The sequence below is a fragment of the Apium graveolens genome, chromosome 2, assembly GCF_009905375.1.
Source record: "Apium graveolens cultivar Ventura chromosome 2, ASM990537v1, whole genome shotgun sequence".
Taxonomy (NCBI): Eukaryota; Viridiplantae; Streptophyta; class Magnoliopsida; order Apiales; family Apiaceae; genus Apium; species Apium graveolens.
In genome coordinates this window covers 219020528-219040140 of record NC_133648.1, presented here as the reverse complement: position 1 = coordinate 219040140, position 19613 = coordinate 219020528, and the positions used below count along the sequence as shown (strand labels likewise).

At 38.2% G+C, this 19613-nt stretch overlaps 2 protein-coding genes across 2 annotated transcripts; one reads left to right on the top strand and one right to left on the bottom strand.

Moving 5' to 3' along the window:
• Positions 1-2365: 2365 nt before the first annotated feature.
• On the top strand, positions 2366-3100 carry LOC141696978 (secreted RxLR effector protein 161-like). Its single transcript, XM_074501150.1, has one exon. The coding sequence runs from the start codon at positions 2366-2368 to the stop codon at positions 3098-3100; it is 735 nt and encodes a 244-aa protein (XP_074357251.1).
• Positions 3101-4126: 1026 nt separating this feature from the next.
• On the bottom strand, positions 4127-4540 carry LOC141696970 (copper transporter 6-like). Its single transcript, XM_074501139.1, has one exon. The coding sequence runs from the start codon at positions 4538-4540 to the stop codon at positions 4127-4129; it is 414 nt and encodes a 137-aa protein (XP_074357240.1).
• Between the last annotated feature and the right edge of the window lie 15073 nt (positions 4541-19613).

Sequence of the window (19613 nt, the reverse complement as noted above, 5' to 3'; positions counted from 1 at the left end):
TCACATGACGGGTGATAAAGAGAAATTCTTGGAACTAGACGAAGGGGTAGTTGGGTCAGTAAAATTTGGTGATGGATCAAATGTGAAGATTCGAGGAAAGGGCTCAATAATATTTAAGTGCAAGAATGGAGAGAAACGTACACTCAAAGAGGTATTTTATATCCCTTCACTCTGTAATAACATAATTAGTCTGGGTCAACTTTCAGAGGATGGGAATAGGGTTATTTTGAAAGGAAATTTTTTGTGGGTGTTTGAGAACCAAGGGAGTCTGCTTATGAAAGTGAAACGCTCATAGAATCGATTGTACAAGCTTCTTGCTGAGACTGTAAAACGTGAGTGTATGTTAACAAAATCAGAAGAAGTGTCAAATCTTTGGCATGTTCGTTTGGGGCATGTAAATCAACTCTCCTTGGCACTGATGTATAACAGAAATATGGTAACCGGATTGCCCAAGATTAACCAGTCAAAGGAGGTGTGCAAGGGGTGTCTAATCTCGAAACAAACTCGAATGTCATTTCCTAACAAGGTGACTTACGGGTCAACCAAGGTGCTGCAGTTAGTTCACGGAGACTTGTGTGGTCCTATTGAGCCAATCACGTCGGGTGGAAATAAGTATTTCTTTCTATTGGTGGATGACTTTAGTAGAGCAATATGGGTTTATATGCTAAAAGGAAAGGATGAAGCTTTCAGTGCGTTCAAAATATTCCGAGCCAAAGTTGAGGATGGTGCAGAGAAGAAAATAAAAGTCTTTAGAACTGATCGTGGAGGGGAATTTAATTCAAACGATTTTAAGACATACTGTGATGACAATGGAATCGAGAGGCATTTTACTGCACCCTACACCCCCCAATAGAATGGGGTTGTAGAACGCAGAAATAGGACTGTTATGGAGATGACTCGATGCTTTCTAAAAGAGATGGGACTACTAGCAACACTGTGGGGTGAAGCTGTCCGTCATTCCGTGTATGTGTTGAATAGGTTGCCCACACGTGCTCTATCAAATCAAAAACCATATGAAGCATGGACGGGTAACAAGCCGAATTTGAGTCATATTCGAGTATTTGGGTGTCTCACACACATGAAGATACCTAACATACACACAAAGAAGCTGGATGACAGGAGCTTGGAGGTGATTAATTTGGGAAGAGAGCCTGGAACCAAGGCGTACAGAGTTTACGATCCAGTGAACAAACGTATACATGTTACCAGGGATGCAGTGTTTGAAGAGACAAAGGGTTGGTCCAGCTTGCAGCAAGAAAAGATAGATGACTGTGGTGGTTTACTCTCAGTTCCTGATATTTTTGAGAGACAAGGTTCGGTTACTGGTAATACAAAGCAAAATTATGGTGAAGAGACCGTGGGAGGTTTGTTTGAGACACCTCCACATTCACCTGTGAGTGGTACTGAAAGTATTGAGGGTTCGACCTTGTCATTGACACCACAGACAGAGATAAGCTCACACAGATATGATGACAGCGGTGAGCCACGATGTTTCAGATTAATCAGAGATGTGTATGATGATACCGAAGAGGTTGAAATCGATCAAGAGTTGCTGTTTATGTGCACTGAAGAACCACAGAACTACGGGCAAGCTGCAAAAGAAAAAGATTGGAGGCTGGCAATGGATAAAGAAATTGAGTACAGTACATGGAAATTGGCAAAGCTTTCAGATGGGCACAAGGTAATTGATTTAAAGTGGGTGTACAAATTAAAGAAGGATGCTAGTGGACAAGTTGTGAAGCACAAAGCCCGGTTAGTTGCAAGAGGCTACGTACAAGAGCATGGTGTCGATTATGATGAAGTATATGCACCTGTTACCAGATTGGAAACAATTAGATTGTTGCTTGCGTGGGCAGCAAAGAATAACTGGCAAGTACATCATCTAGATGTTAAAACGGCATTCTTGAATGGGGACATCAATGAGGAAGTATATGTTGCACAACCAAAGGGCTATGTAAAGAAGGGACAGGAGAGGCTACTATACAAGCTTTTCAAAGCATTGTATGGCTTGAAACAGGTGCCACGGGCCTGGTACGCAAAATTGAATAGTTGTTTGGAAAAGCTGGGATTTAAACGCTGTCCTTCAGAACATGGAGTATATACACGACGTGACAAGGAAGATGTTTTGATCATTGGTATTTATGTTGATGATATTCTGGTGACAGGTACAAAACTTTCTAGTATTGAGTTGTTTAAAAAGCAGATGAGTGAAGTATTTGAGATGAGTGACTTGGGGAAGTTAACTTACTACCTGGGAATAGAGGTAAACCAAGGTGATGGCTTCATTGAGTTAAGACAAACTGGGTATGCAAAGAAATTACTTGCACAAGCATGATTGGCCGAATGTAACCCAACAAAGTATCCAATGGACCCAAAGGAGCAGCTGACAAGGGATGATGGTGGAAAACGAGTCAATAGTACGCAGTATCGAAGTTTGGTGGGAGGTTTACGGTACTTGGTCCATACTAGACCTGATATCGCATTTTCGGTTGGGATGGTGAGTCGATACATGGAGCATCCAACAGTGCTGCATTTGAACTCAGTGAAGAGGATCCTGAGGTATGTAAAGGGAACTTTAGGATTGGGCCTGGTGTACTCAAAGACGAATGGAAACAATGTTCTTACAGGGTATTCCGATAGTGATTTAGCCGGACATGTCGAGGATAGACGGAGTACTGGTGGGATGGTTTTTTACTTGAATGAAAACTTAGTAACATGGGTGTCTCAGAAGCAAAGGTGCGTTGCGTTGTCCTCACGTGAAGCAGAATTCATGGCTGCAACTGCAGCCGCTTGCCAAAGTATATGGTTACGAAATGTTATGCAGCAGGTTACTGGTGAACAACTGAGTCCAGTAGTGTTGTATATTGACAACAAATCAGCTATTGATCTTGCCAAAAATCCTGTTTTCCATGGTCGCAACAAACACATTGATGTTCGTTATCATTTCATTAGAGAATGCATTGAGCGTGGGGAAATCATTGTGAAGTATGTGTCCAGTGAATGCCAACGTGCAGACATTTTAACAAAGGCTCTGCAAACAATCAAGTTCGAGAAGATGAGACAGCTGCTAGGAGTTAAAGAAATTGTTAGTCAGGTTTAAGATTAAGGGGGAGAGTGTTGTCTTAATCTTAAACTGGGTTTTTTATTATTAGTTTTACTTGCATTTGTTATTTCATTCGTGTAGTCTTTGATCTGGTCATTAGTCACCAGAGTGTTTTTAGGAGTTTTATTAAATAATGGGGAAGGTGGAGATAGTGTAGATTTCTGTTCCTTTTTTGTAGCAACTTCCAGGTGTAAGTTGTTTCTTAGTATATGTACTCGTTTATTCATTCAGTTTCAATAAGAGAGAAAACCGAGAATTTATTCTCAGCACTTTGTTTTGTGTGTGTGCAAATTTAACAGATAGTTTGCTTGGTTCTGTGATATCAAACAACAGTATGTGTGTAAAGTTGTTTATATGTTATAGTTAGCTCTTATTCAATTCTTCAATGATAAATCATTTTAATTATTTCATCTTTTCTCCATTTTAACATTGAAGATTTGAATATTCAGTTTATTATAATGTATCCGCAGAGCCTGGAGAAGACACTTCCCTGCTAATATTAATATAAGGTTTTATGAAGGTAATATGAGGCTGAGAAGAATGATAAGAGTTGTCCTGCTTAGATGGCCATATTGACATTATTGGTTGATCCGATTCCGACCTGGTTAGACAAACCATCTGAGGCATAATGTTGCCTCTCCATTTAGAGAGAGGAGACATTCAGAGTTCAAAACATATTGACATTACAAGTAGTGAATTACTATTACCTCTGCATCAAATATAAACTCCTGTTTTTCTGCTGATTAGACTAATAATTCATATATAACAGCAGACAAATAAATAGAAATTTTTTATTATGATGCATTGTGCATCGTGTAAACCAGTTCTGGACTTCATTCTTAGATTATACACAAGCTCAAATACGACATATGTATTGTAATTACACCCCCAGTGAGACCATAATTAGGACAGAAAATTTGATTAAAACTGCATGTCAGTATCAGAAATTTAATCAAACTATGCACACACAAAATTAGAGGCCCCGTTCACTAGTAGTAGCAAACCAAGGCACGTAAGGTTGGTTCAGTTTTTGAATGCGAAACCAAAAATGGCAAAGCCCGCTGCATGGCCAATCATAGCCGCAATAAACACACCTACATTATAAGACACGACCGAGAGCATTACCATGTATGCCAACCCGACACGGAGACCATATATTCCAGTCTGAAAGAAACCCTTAGCAACCCGGTTCGAACCAGCTGGAACTAGTTTGCTATGAGTAAAGAACTCAACCAACACTGCCAACATGAAGACAACTACTAGTGCTAAAGCATACATGCCAGAGCTTTTTCCAGGCCAACCCGAGAAGAGGAACACTGCATTTTTACCCCAGTAAAACGCCGTGTGAGCTAGTGTGTGGTGGTGGACATGCCCTCCGGTACTATTGCCATTGAATGATGGTGGTGGTGGTGCTGGAGCTGTTATGTTGTGATGCATGGTTACAGAAGTTAGGTCCATTTGTTTCTATTGTGGGATTTTGAATAAAGAGTAAGGTGTTTGCTATAAATGGGAGCGAGGCTGAGAAAAGGTTTACAAGAAGTATCGATTCTTACTCCACCAATTTTCTTGCTTCAAAACAAAAATTGGTGACTTTAAATTTAATTCAAATCCCTTCACTTTATTGCAGTATTGCTGGCATAGTATAATCGTGTTCTAAACCAAGATTTTAAAATTTTCGGGACAAAAACAGAACTCGTAATTTTCGACTGCTAGATGAAGCCATATCTTAGACCTTGGGTATAGATTCATGGCTTAAGTGATTTAGTGTTTTAAAAAACATAAAATGGTGGTATATCTTGTTTACAAGCAATCTCTTGAACAGGACGACTTGTTTTACTTGCATGCTCCCAAAGCTACATATCTAGTGGCTTTTCAGCACCAGATCTTGCTTTAGTTTCTTTTAGTCAAGCTTTTAAAGAAATGTTTAACAGATATACACTAAATATTGATCAAGGGATCTTAATATAATAATCAATTAGGCGTCCGTGGGGTATTTCAAAGCTTCTCCATTAATCTTGTCAATAACTTACTGCAATGATCAAGACAAGAGAGTTCTGTTTCGAAAAGCTATGGTAGAATGCTGTTTCACCAGATTTAAGATAATAAGAAAGACTAAACATGGCCATAACTAGCATTTGTTAAATAAAAGAACTAGTGTTAAATTATAAAACACAAATAGGATTCTTTGGTGTGACAGATATATATACCGTAAAGACTGGTTTTGCAGTTGATTTGTACAAAAAGTAGCAGCAGATTCTTCTGCAAAAGCAATGTACACATTTTGGGTAACAAGGTTTTCTATCTTTGAGATGAAGATTCAAACTATCATGTGCCAATCCTTATAATGAAGATTCAGTAAAGTCACTCATGCGCTTGTGTAGTTATGCCATCCTATTTTACAATGACCTCATTGATAACTCCTGGCGGGGCCGCTCCTTCGACGCCGTGTCTGGATCCTTCGTCGTTGTGGGGTGTAGCTGTGGTGGAGTTCCTACAAAACAACACCGGAAGGGGGGTTTGGGTCCCGCGGCGCCTCCGGTGTGAGAGTAAGAACTCGTTTTTGAAGAAGATGAAGATAAATATGAATGCAGGGTGGCTGTGTGTGTATATGAGTGTGACACAGTGATTAACCTCAAAACCTTACCTTCTTGGGCTATTTAGGATAGGGTTTTGGGGTTGGTACCTTTAAATCGTAACCATCGGTTCTGGGAGCGGAGGACACTTGGTTGGAGTGGATGTTTTACACGTATCAGCGCGGGACTGGTCGAGGAATGTTCTGAGGATCCTCTGACACGTGCCCTGATTATTCCCATGATTAATGTGTGACAGTTGTCCCTGTCGTGTGCTTGGGTCAGTGCCTCACATGCTGGGATTTCTCAAGGTTAGGCTTGCGAGACTGGGCTAGTCAGGACTGGCAGTGCGCGGGACTAGACCGAGTTAGGAGTCCAGGACTAATTCTTCTAGGAGCTATATGGCGTTAGGAGTACAGGACTAGACCTTGCAGGAGGTATATGTACTATCATGTGCCCCCCACTCCCTTATGCAGATTTTCTGGATGGGGGGTAAATTTGGGCTTGTTTGATGAATTTGAGCTTTTGATTGGTGTCTTTAGAAGAATTTGAGTTTTCCTTGTCCCCCAGTCCGGATTGCGCTGAGTTCGGCCAACGAGGACTAAGGTTTGTTGTTCTTAGAAGAATTTGAGTTTTCCTTGCCCCCCCGTCCGGATTGCGTTGAGTTCAGCCAATCAGGACTAAGGTCAGTTGTATTTAGAAGAATTTAAGCTTTTTTTGTCCCACAGTCCGGATTGCGTTGAGTTCAGCGATCAGGATTAAAGTTGGTTGTCCTTAAAATATTTTATGGTTTTCTTGCCCCCTAGTCCGGATTGCGTTGCAGTAGACCACCCGGACTTGTGTTGGAGAAATTGAGTTGTTGTCAGGTCCAAGTGTGCTGGACCTGGGGTGTTGCGGGACCTAGGTGTTATGGGACCTAGATGTTGTTGCTCGAGCAGGGTGTTGCTGGACCCGGGTGTTCCTCAATATCGGTGTCCTTGGACCTGGTTGTTGTTGGACCCGGGTGTTGCTGGATTAGGGTGTTGCGGGACCTGGGATATTGTTGGGCCCGAGTGTTGCTGTACCCTGTTGTTGTTGGACCCGGGTGTTGCTGGATTAGGGTGTTGCGGGACCTGGGATATTGCTGGACCCGGGTGTTGCTGGATTAGGGTGTTGTGGGACCCGGGATATTGCTGAACCCGGTTGTTTCTGGACCCGGGTGTTGCTGGATCCGAGGTGTTGCGGGACCTAGGTATTGCGGGACCCGGATGTTGTTGCTGGACCCGGGTGTTGCTGAACCCGGGCATTCCTCGACATCGGTGTCCTTGGACCTGGTTATTGCTTGACCCGGGTGTTGTTGGATTATGTAAGACCAATCTGGATTCAAAGATGGAGAGTTGTGCTTGCTTGAGAGAAAAACTTGTTGTTTTATTGCCCCCAATCCGGGTTGGGTATGTAGAGACCAACCCAAGTCTAAGTAGAGAAAATTTGGCTGCTTTGAGAAAAATGTGATTGTTTATTGCCCCGAATCCGGGTTGAGGGAGAGAAATGTTTTGCTTTTTGCCTTGGAATTTTTTTTCTAAATATAAGATCATTGTGGTAGTCCGGGTTCAAGAATGGCCCCAGACTAGGATTGTTTTTTGCCTTAAAAAAAATATTTTTAAGAATAAGATCATTGTGCTAGTCCGGGTTCAAGCATGGCCCCGAACTAGGATTACTTTTTGCCTTAAAAAAAATTCTAAGTAAATATGTTTGCTCTAGTCTAGGTTCAACATTGGTCCGGACTAGTGGTTGCTTTTTCCTTAGAAAAATAATTTTAAGTAAATATGTTTGCTCTAGTCCTGACTACTATTGTGTCCGGACTAGTGGTGACTTCTTTACGTAGGAGATTAATTCTAAGTAAATATTATTGCTCTAATCCTGACTAATATCTTGTCCGGACTAGTGGTGCCTTCTTTACTTAGAAAATTAATTCTAAGTAAATATGATTGCTCTAGTCCTTACTAATATCTTGTCCGGACTAGTGGTGGCTTCTGTTAGATATATTTGATAATGTCATGGCTAATATGATTTATGTTTAGTTTTCAGATCTTACTTAACAGGACAAATTAGTACTTAACTAGGAATCAGTACTTATACTGGAAGTCAGGACTTAAGGATATCAGTACTTATATTATCAGGAGATAATCATCAGAAGTTGGATATCAGAACTTAAGTGGTGAAGGACGATTAGATAAGGAAAGTAGCTGATTAAAGGAAAGAAGATCGAGATAAACATAAGAAGGGATATGCATGAAGAAGGAGTTCCGTGAAGAATGGAATACTTGGAAGAAAAGATATCTGATTGATATATTTTAGGAAGCAGAATTATATTCCATATCAATTAGCGATTATCTTGTAACTGTGTAGTATATAAACACAGACATAGGGTTTACACTATAAGTGTTATCATATTCGAGAAGATTATTCATTGTAACCCTAGCAGCTCTCGTGATATTTGTTCATCACTGAGAGGTAACAGTTCCATACTGTAACATAGTTTATTGTTTCAATAAAGTTTGTTTTCTGTTACTTAAGATATTAAAGTTTGATTTGATTGTATTATACACTATATTCACCCCCTCTACAGTGTGTGTGACCTAACAAGTGGTATCAGAGCCTATCTGTTAACACACATACAGTTAAAGATCCAAATACAATCATGTCTAACACAGAAACTCCAACTAAGCTTACCAAAACTGAAGAACCTCCAAAGACACAAATTCAAGGTCGGTATGAAACCATCAGAGTTCCCATACTGAGACCATCTGAATATGCCATATGGAAGGTGAGGATGACCATGTTTCTGGAAGCTACAGATCCAGAATATCTTGATAGAATCAAGGAAGGGCCTCACAAACCAACCAAGCTCGCTGTTGCAGTTGCAGGTGAAGCAGCAAAAACCGTACCAAAGGAAAAGAGTGATTATACTGCTGAAGATATCGCATCAATTGCTAAGGATGCTAAGGTACGACACTTCTTGCATAGTGCCATTGATAATATAATGTGAAACAGGGTAATTAACTGCAAGACTGCTAAAAAGATATGGGATGCTCTGGAAACAAGGTGTCACGGAACTGATACGATTAAAAAGAACAGGAAGACAATACTCACTCAAGAGTATGAACACTTTGATTCAAAGGCTAATGAATCATTGACTGATTTATATGATAGATTTGTCAAACTCTTGAATTATCTGTCACTGGTTAATAAGGAGTATGATCTTGAAGATTCAAACCTTAAATTCCTGTTAGCTCTTCCTGAATGTTGGGATTTGAAGGCAACAACAATAAGAGACAATTACAATCTTGATGAAATAACTCTTGATGAAATTTATGGAATGCTCAAGACTCGTGAACTTGAGATAGAACAAAGAAGCAAGAGAAAAGGAGGAAAGTCAAGAACAGTTAATCTTAAGGCTGAAGAAGAATCCCCCAAGGCAGCTACCTCAAGGAAAGACAGGGGTAAAGCTCTTTTCACAAAGTCTGATACTGAGTCATCAAGTTCTGAAAGTGATGATGACTCAGATTCTGAAAGCTTGCCTGAGACTGATGCTGATGAGGAGATGATGAAGCTGTGTGCTCTTATGGTGAAAGGGATCACAAAGATTGCATACAGGAAGTTCAGGAAGGGAAAGAAGTTTTCCAGGAAAGGCATAAGTTCTGATAAGAAGAATTTCAGAAGATCTGAAGGTAGAGGAGGAAAGTCTGATAGAGGAGATTATACCAATGTCAAATGCTATAATTGTGGTGAGAAAGGCCACATATCTCCTGATTGCAAGAAGGTAAAGGGTGACAAAGGCAAGGCTCTTGTCACAAAGCTGAAAAGCTGGACAGACACCTCAGACTCTGAAAGTGAGGAGAACTATGCATTGATGGCAAATGCTGATAAAGAAAGTGCTGAGAGCAGTTCTGAAGCTGCTGAAACAAAGGTACCTCAGACTACTTATGCTTTTCATACTGATGATATTAATGAGTTGAGAAGATATCTTAAAACCATGTTTGTTAGTTATAGAGATCAAACTTTAACATGTGAAAGATTAACTTCTGAAAATCTTGCTTTTAAGAAAAGAAATGATTTCTTAGAAAAAGAGTTAGTTATGTTCTATCAAACTCAGAATGATAGAGATGATGCTCTTTTTGTTAGGGATGAAGCGCTAAAAATGAATGAATCTCTAAAAACTGAGTTAGAAAAGGAAAGAGAGATAATCAGGACTTGGACTAACTCTGGCAGAACAACTCAAAATTTGCTAAGTAGTGAAAATTGGAAAGAGGGCTTAGGTTATGGAGAGGATAAGAATGATAAAGAAACTGTAGAAATTAAGCCTGTTGTTAAGCAAAAGCCAAAGTTAAAACCTGTTAAGTTTGTAACTGAAAAGTCTGATAAAGATAAATCAGAAGTTAGAGAGGGATTAACTTCTGACAAACTAAAACAGGAAAAGACAGCTGAAGTAAACATAGGCTTAATGACAAAGAAGCAGCTTAAGCATAAGCTGAAAGATGTTAAGAATGCAAATAAGGTAAAATCACCTAGGAAAAATAGGAATGGAAAGGAAGGTGTGAATAAAAGCAATGATTATAAACCTGTTCCTGATGCTCCTAGGAAAATATGTCATAACTGTGGAAGTTCTAACCATCTGGCTTCTTTTTGCAGGAAGAATAAGAACACTAACTTCTTACCTTCAAAATCAGGAGTTAAGAGTCAGTCTGTTAGATATAAACCACAAAATCCTTATTTTCATTGTGGTAGTTTATGGCATTCCATTTATACTTGTAAGGAATATCATAGTTTGTACTATGATTATTATCAAATAAAACCTTCTTTGAAGAAAGTTTCCATTGTTCCTTCTAGTGTAAATTCTGATACAAAGTCTGATAGTGTAAATTCTGATAAGAAAAATGTTAACATAAACTCTGATGCTAAATCCGCTGCAAATATTAACAAACTTGATAAGACCAAAGGATCCAAGCAAGTCCGGGTCCTTAAAACTAATCATTAGTGGTCTTTGTGATTGCAGGGCAACAGGAAAAATATTCTAGTTCTGGACAGTGGATGTTCAGGACATATGACTGGAAATAAGGCCCTGCTATCAGACTTTGGGGAGAAAGCTGGCCCAAGTGTTTCTTATGGAGATGGCAACATTGGAAAAACATTGGGATATGGCAATATCAATCTTGGGAATGTCATCATTAAAGAAGTAGCTCTGGTCTCAGGACTTAAACACAATCTGCTGAGTATAAGTCAAATCTGTGACAGAGGTTATCATGTTGATTTCTTTGAAGAACACTGTGAAATTGTGAGTAAATCTAAAGGCAAAGTTGTTCTGAATGGATACAGGCGTGGTAACATTTATGAAGCTAAGCTTTCAACAAGTACTGATGGTTCTGCAATCTATCTGATGAGTAGAGCATCAATTGAAGAAAGCTGGAATTGGCACAAGAAACTCTCTCATTTAAATTTCAACAATATAAATGAACTGGTCAAGAAAGATCTTGTGAGAGGACTGCCAAAGTCAGTATTTGCTCCTAATGGCCTTTGTGATTCTTGTCAGAAGGCCAAACAAAGAAAATCTTCATTCAAGAGCAAGACTGAATCATCAATTCTTGAGCCTTATCATCTACTACATATTGATCTATTTGGTCCAGTAAATGTCATGTCTATTGCAAAGAAGAAATATGCATTGGTCATAGTGGATGAGTTCACTAGATACACATAGGTGTATTTCTTGCACACAAAAAGTGAAACTGCATCTATCTTGATTGATCATGTCAAACATCTGGATAAATTGGTCAAAGATTCTATAAAAACCTTAAGGAGTGATAATGACACTGAGTTCAAGAATTTGATAATGGAAGAGTTCTGCAAAAACCATGGAATAAAGCAGGAATTTTCTGCTCCTGGAACTCCACAGCAAAATGGAGTTGTTGAAAGGAAGAATAGAACTCTCATTAAAGCTGCACGTACAATGCTTGAAGAAGCAAAGCTTCCAACCTATTTCTGGGCTGAAGCTGTGCAGACTGCTTGTTTTACTCAAAATGCAACTCTCATTAACAAGCAAGGAAAAACACCTTATGAGATGGTGAAGAAAAAGAAGCCAAATCTGAAGTACTTTCATGTATTTGGATGCAAGTGTTTTGTTCTCAAGACTCATCCTGAACAGCTATCCAAGTTTGATCTAAAAGCTGATGAAGGAATCTTTGTTGGATATCCACTTTCCACAAAAGCCTTTAGAGTCTATAATTTGAGAACAAAAGTGGTCATGGAATCTATCAATGTCTCCTTTGATGACAAGAAGATTATCGGTCTTGAAGATTTTATTGACCATGATCAGCTGAGATTTGAAAATGAAGACTCAAATTCTGATACTGAAAATCCTGACAGTCTAAGTCCTGATACTGTAAATTTTGATGGATTAAACTCTGATGTTATTGAAACTGTGGTGACTACGCCAAAAAAAGATACACCTGTGCAGGGGGAGCATACTCAAGATCTTACCACATCTCAAGAAACATCAAAACATACGTCTGGATCTTCAAGTTCTGATTCGTCAAGTTCTGATAAGCCAAGTTCTGACAGTGCTGAAAATCTAAATTCTGAAGAATCCAACTCAGAGAGCATAGTTTCAGGGGGAGCATCAGAAAATGAAAATGAAGACAGCATGGATCATGGGGGAGCATCCAGTTTTAGAGAAAACCTTCCATCTGCAAGGAAGTGGACAAAATCACATACACCTGATTTGATAATTGGAAATCCTGATGCAGGTGTCAGAACTAGAACAGGTACTTCAAACGAATGTCTTTACAATTCTTTTCTCTCTCAGACTGAGCCAAAGAAAGTGGAAGAAGCTCTTCAAGATGCTGATTGGGTGCAAGCAATGCAGGAAGAGTTAAATGAATTTGAAAGAAACAAAGTCTGTACCCTAGTGCCAAGACCAATGAATAGATCTGTTGTTGGTACAAAGTGGGTATTCAGAAACAAAACTGACAGTGATGGTATAATTACAAGGATTAAGGCAAGGCTGGTTGCAAAAGGATATTTTCAATAGGAGGGAATTGATTATGATGAAACATTTGCACCAGTTGCTAGGTTAGAAGCCATAAGGATATTTTTGGCTTATGCTGCTCATAAAAAGTTTACTGTCTTTCAAATGGATGTGAAAAGTGCTTTTCTCAATGGAGAATTGGAGGTGGAAGTATATGTTGAACAACCTCCAGGCTTTGTAGACTCCAAACATCCAGATTATGTCTACAGGCTTGATAAAGCACTTTATGGACTTAAGCAAGCTCCTAGAGCATGGTATGAGACTTTAGCTCAGTTTCTTCTGGAAAGTGGATTCAACAGAGGAATAATAGACAAAACACTGTTCTACCTCAACCATGGAAAGGACTTACTTCTGGTCCAGATTTATGTTGATGATATCATTTTTGGGTCTACAAATGACAGACTTTGCAAGAAGTTTTCCAAACTGATGCAGTCAAGGTATCAGATGAGTATGATGGGGGAACTTAGTTATTTTTTGGGCCTTCAAGTCAAGCAAAATGAAGAAGGCACTTTTATTTGTCAAACTAAGTACACCAGAAACTTGCTGAAGAAATTTGGAATGCAAGATTGTTCAAGTGCATCCACTCTCATGGCCACTGCAACAAAATTGGATAAGGATACTGGTAAATCAGTAGATATTACTGAGTACAGAGGTATGATTGGCTCTCTACTTTATCTAACTGCTAGTAGACCTGATATCATGTATGCTACCTGTCTTTGTGCAAGATTTCAAGCAGATCCAAGAGAACCTCACTTAACAGTTGTGAAAAGAATTTTTAAGTATCTTAAAGGAACAGTTGATCTGGGATTGTGATATCCTAGAGAATCAGATTTTAAACTAATAGGTTACTCAGATGCAGATTTTGCAGGTTGCAAAATTGACAGGAAAAGCACAAGTGGAAGCTGCCAATTTCTTGGAGGCAGATTGGTTTCTTGGTTCAGCAAGAAACAAAAGTCAATTTCCACATCAACTGCAGAAGCAGAGTATATTGCTGCAGAAAGCTGTTGTGCACAGATTCTTTGGATGAAGAATCAGTTATTGGATTATGGGTTAACATATTTCAAAATCCCTATTTACTGTGATAATCAAAGTGCTATTGCTATGACAGGTAATCCAGTTCAATACTCTATGACAAAGCACATCAGCATCAGGTACCACTTTATATGGGAACATGTGGATGAAGGTACAGTGGAATTGCACTTTGTTCCAACAGATCAACAACTAGCAGATATCTTCACAAAACCATTGTGTGAAGCCACTTTTACAAGATTGGTAAATGAACTTGGAAAGGTTTCAGGTTCTTTCTCTAAATCTGCTTAGTCTTGTTCTGTTATATCAGACTTTATGATCAGTATTTACAGAATTTAATCTCTTGGTGTATTCTGTGCTTAATTGACAAATGTGTTTAAGTACTGACTGTTGTCTGATATATGTTTCTAAACTCTGATAAGTGATATGTCTGTTTAAGTAACTATTCAATCCTATGAGGATAACTGTGCTAGATGCTGACCTAGTAGTCTTCAATAAACAAATGATCCCATGTAAGAAGTAAGTATTTCTGTGGAAATCTATTAACACAAGCAAATTCTGATAATTGAGCTAAGTTGAGTTTACTTTGTTTATCTTATTACTAAGTCACAAATTAGAATAATGCTATTCATCTGTTAAGTTCTGATACTAGTAAATCTGCTGAATGCACTAAGTGCTGATAAACCTCACTTATCAAAAAGAAAAAGCAAAAGGATCAAAGAATAAAATCAGGTACTCCTTTGAGATCTAGAGTAAAAATGTGGAAGGGACGACCTAAGTGCATTGCTGGTATTAAGTAAATATGCATTAGAAAAGCAAAATATTTTCTTGGTGACTTTTCACGCTCTATGATTACTGGAGAAATACTCTGATAATAGCATAAATTCTGATAAGCAGTCGTGACTCACTTACACTGAGAAGCCACTGTGAAATGGAATTTCAAAAGATGCACAAAATTAGCACAAAATAGTTGAGGTGGACTCAAGCATGAACTCATTCAACAGTAGGTTACAGAATAATGACAGCTCTTTAGCAAAGTTTTAGTTATGCCTTATTTCTAAGATGTATTGAAGTGAATTAGACTTTACTCTTTGTCTGACATTTAGCTTAATGCACACACTAATCACTCCATATGAATGATGAAAATTACTGTGGTGGTCTATGTTGTTTTAGATAAACAGTCATTGTGTCACTTTGCACAAACTCTGAGGACAAGTTCTGATTGCATATTTTAATGATTAAGTTCTGAAGAATATAACTCAGAACTTGTATGAGGACTTACTAAGATAGGCATTCCTTTTTCGAGTTAAGAAATTATATTCTGATGACTGTTAAGTTCTGATATAAGTCTAAGTTCTGATAATACAATCTAATTCTTTACTTGACTTATCTGTGGATAAAATTTGATAACAGTCTCGGTTCAAACTAGAATATGTTGAAGTGGAAGATTAATAGTCACTATGGTTAGGGTTAATGGTATTCGTACTTGAACAGTCAACTTTTACTTGCTTCTTGTGCGCATTAAACCATATTTTCTCTTTCCAATGAATGTTTTTCTTTTTCCAAGTCTGGGGAGACGAGGTAGAATTAATTCTACCTGTCAGCATTAAATTCCTTTGCGTCTCCTGGCATTCTCTTGCCTATATAAGCAACCACTTCACATCAACCTTCCCATCAAATCTTTTCTCTCAACCTCACCTTACCTTCATACTTTTTCTTTCAAAAACACCATGGTCAGATATAACATGTTTTTGAACTACGAAACCTTCAATATGGAGCTAAGCTGTGCTGATTGGCAGCAGGACTCTGTCCCACAGGAGGTACTCACCCACCTCCTATTCTTCTATATGGACTACCATCGCCATCTGGAGCGATTGGAGGAGGAAAGGCTGGAAGCTCTCCGCCAGCAAGAGCGAATCATTCGACTCGCCATTCTGTTTGTCGAGAGTAGGAAGAAGAAATGATTTATTTTCTTCTTCCTATTTTTCTTCATCATCAGCCTTGCCCTGCTTCTTGAGCTAGGACAAAGGCTGTTGATGTTAGGTTTAGCAGCTTAGGGAAATCTTGTACTAGTACTGATGTAATTTCAATTTCATGAATGTATTCACTTGATATATTAATGAAATTTGTTTTTGTTTCCAGATTTTATCTCTAAGTTATTTTGTAATGCATTGATAAATCCTTATAAATATTCATATTCTGATGACCATATAAATTATATTTTAATTTAAGTTCTGATTTTACTTTATCAGTACTTACTCATCTGATTTATCTTGGTCATTCTCACTTAATTTATTTTCAGAATATTAATGTTGCAGTGAAAAATAGTTAAATAAGTGGGAACGGTTTCAATTTTGAATTAAAATTCTTTCACCTTGATTAATGGAACGGTTTTTCCTTGAAAAATGGCAAGTGGGTAAGTAATGATTACTGTTTTCTCGAGCCCAGTAACTATCCGTTATTACTGCATATCTGACAGGTGTCCAACGGTAACATTTTTTTTCAGAGTATAAGTAAGAAAGAGAGAAGATTTTTTTTAATCTTTTATTTCCCTTCATACTTTTTCTCTCTACTTGTTTTTACTCTCCTTCTTCTTCTAACGTTGGTTTTTCATACAGACATTTTATCAAACACCTAACAGGCACTTTTAAATCTAAATTTTTCACATGGCACCTAAGGATTTAATCATTGATGGAGCTAAATTTGTTCCAAACCCAGCCTTCAGTCTTTTCGAGCTAACAAGTTCTGACGTTTTGGCGTACTAGGCACTTTGATAATGGTGGTACACATGGCACTCCTAGTATTATTTTCGAAGTGGGTGATTCTTCATATGCAGTTACTCCTGGTACAATACGCAGGGCTCTACATCTCCCAGAAGGATGTACTTTTTCAATTCCAGAGGAATTCGCTCTTCAGGATAACTCCAGAGTTATCTACAACACCTTCTCTGCATCTAGATGCTGATGATCAGACTTTAGGTGAGCATCAGGATATGGCTGTTGATCAGAACTTAGAACCATATCAGCAATTAGAGGATGCTGAAGCCTCCATTGCTACTCACACTGTTGTTTTATCAGAGGATACTGATTCTGTAAGTTCTGATGCTGCAAATGCTGGAGATACTGGTGATGCTGCTCCAACTGCAGATGCTAATGAAGCAGGTCCTTTAGGACATGCTCCTCAACAGACTATTCTTAAGTCTGAACTTGTTAAGAAGTTTGTTACCAGAGAAGCACCAGTGCCTTGGAGTGAAACTCCTGCAGGAAAGGAGTGGACTAAGGAATGGAACTCAGTCACCTATGTTCCAACTACACAGAATCTGGCTGAGCAATTGACAAAAGCTGATGAGATGTTAAATACTGATGATTTCAAAATACAGCTTAGAGTCACTGCATTGAGTACTAAACATTTACAAGGTCTTCATTCAAATACTCATGCAGAGTTACATCTCTTAAGGGAAGAACTAATGAAGCAAGAACAAGTTCACAAGATTGATAAGAAAAAGTTCTTCCAACCTACCTTTGACAGGATTGCTTATATTGAGAAGACTCAAGATAATCAACAAGCTCAGATTGATGATATTCTGAAAAATCAAGCTTCTCAGCAATCACAACTTAATGAAATCCAAGCCTCAGTGGAATTGCTTGTCTCTCTTCTACTACCTGCTGATGCCAAAAAGGGGGAGAAAGTAATTAAGTCCAAATGCAAGACTGACAAGACACTGAAAGGGAAGGATGATGAAAAGGATGATCAAGGAAACTCTGGAACGGGTAGAGGTCATAGTCAAGGTAGAGGATTCACATCAAGAAAAGCTGAAATCACAAGTCACATGACAAGTTCTGATATTGGGAAAAGAATAAGTTCTGCTACTGGTAAAAGGATAAGTTCTGATGAACTTTTAGATCTTGATGAGGAAATGTCAAGACAGTTATTTCTTCAGGAAAATCCAGGAATGGACTTGGAGAGTTTAATGGAAGAAGAAGCCAGACTTAAATCAGAGAAAGTCACATCTAAATCTGAAGCTTCTGGTAAAAAGCCACTTCCAAAACTCAAAGGCATTGTGATCAAAGAAAGGACACATACTGAAGCAACATTGGCTAAATCACAACCGCAGATAGATCCAAGATCCAAGGGTAAAGAAAAGGTTGGTAAACCTATCAAGGTTTATGTGCCTCCTGGGGATGAAGAAATTACTGATGAAAAGGATGATCTTGCTCTGACTTCAAGAAAAGTTCTTAAAACAACCTCTGACATGGCTCAAGTTGTTCAGAGTCAAGAAACTGTAAGTTCTGATATTCAAAAGAAGCAAGTAACCTCTGACATAGCTCAAGTTCACTTGATATCAGAAGATAGACCAAAGACACTCCTACCAGGATTCACTAAAGCAAAACAAACTCAATCTTTGAAGACTACTGCAAGTGGTTTTGAAGCTAGAGTAGTTACTGGAAAGGAAGCAAGAGATAAAACTGGATTGGGAAGTGCTAATGAAAGGAGAATACATAACACTACCAATGATCCAACTTCCTTGAGTGAACCAGGTATTGGAGCAACTCCTGAGAGATTGAATCAACTGGAATCTGTACAAATGGTTTATCATACCTACTTGAAAGAATACATCTTGTTGTATTTCATGACAGATGGTAGGGTTTATCATATAAGGCAAAATGCCATTTCGTTGAAGTATTTTGAAGAATTGGAGCATGTACTATTCTTACTTCAAGTGGATGACAGATTGACAGGAACTGCTGCAAACTATTTGAAGGATCAGATTCGGAGACAGAAAACGCTTTATTCTGTTAAGCCTAACAGCACATATGTTCCAAAGTACAGAGATCACAAGGGTGATATAGTTGAAATGAAGCCCAATTCTGCTCAAATTATAACTACCTTTCTAGGGTACAGGGCTGTGGAATTCAATCTTGAGTCTGATAAAGCTTATTTGATCAGACTGGATCAGGATATAAGAAAAGCAAAGATTAATGATCTCAGGGCTGCAATCTTTCAAATTGGTGAAGATACTGCAGAGCTTAAAGATGCCAAAAGGAGAATGATTGATGAACTTAGATATGCTGAGAGATGTTTGTTGAAGAACTATCTCAGAACAACTCCTGACATCAGAGAGATCAGAAGATGAAGCCAAGTTAAAGATCTACAACTGCTTAAATTCTGATATTTGTACAGACTGAAGTTGTTATCAGAAGTTAAATATTGGTAAAGTTTTAAGGACTGTAAGTTGTAGTTATCTAGTCTAATTCTCATGCATTTGTACTTAATGTTTTTTGACATCATCAAATATCTGTTAAACTTGTATATTATGCTAATTTACAAGTTGGGGGAGATTGTTAGATATATTTGATAATGTCATGGCTAATATGATTTATGTTTAGTTTTCAGATCTTACTTAACAGGACAAATCAGTACTTAACTGGGAATCAGTACTTATATTGGAAGTCAGGACTTAAGGATATCAGTACTTATATTATCAGGAGATAATCATCAGAAGTTGGATATCAGAACTTAAGTGCTGAAGGACGATTAGATAAGGAAAGTAGCTGATTAAAGGAAAGAAGATCGAGATAAACATAAGAAGAGATATGCATGAAGAAGGAGTTCCATGAAGAATGGAATACTTGGAAGAAAAGATATCTGATTGATATATTTTAGGAAGCAAAATTATATTCCATATCAATTAGCGATTATCTTGTAACTGTGTAGTATATAAACACAGACATAGGGTTTACACTATAAGTGTTATCATATTCGAGAAGATTATTCATTGTAACCCTAGCAGCTCTCGTTATATTTGTTCATCACTGAGAGGTAACAGTTCCATACTGTAACAGAGTTTATT

Excerpts from the sequence above, each read along its gene's own strand:
- LOC141696970 (XM_074501139.1), bottom strand. The coding sequence starts at position 4,540 with ATGCATCACAACATAACAGCTCCAGCACCACCACCACCATCATTCAAT.
- LOC141696978 (XM_074501150.1), top strand. The coding sequence starts at position 2,366 with ATGGACCCAAAGGAGCAGCTGACAAGGGATGATGGTGGAAAACGAGTC.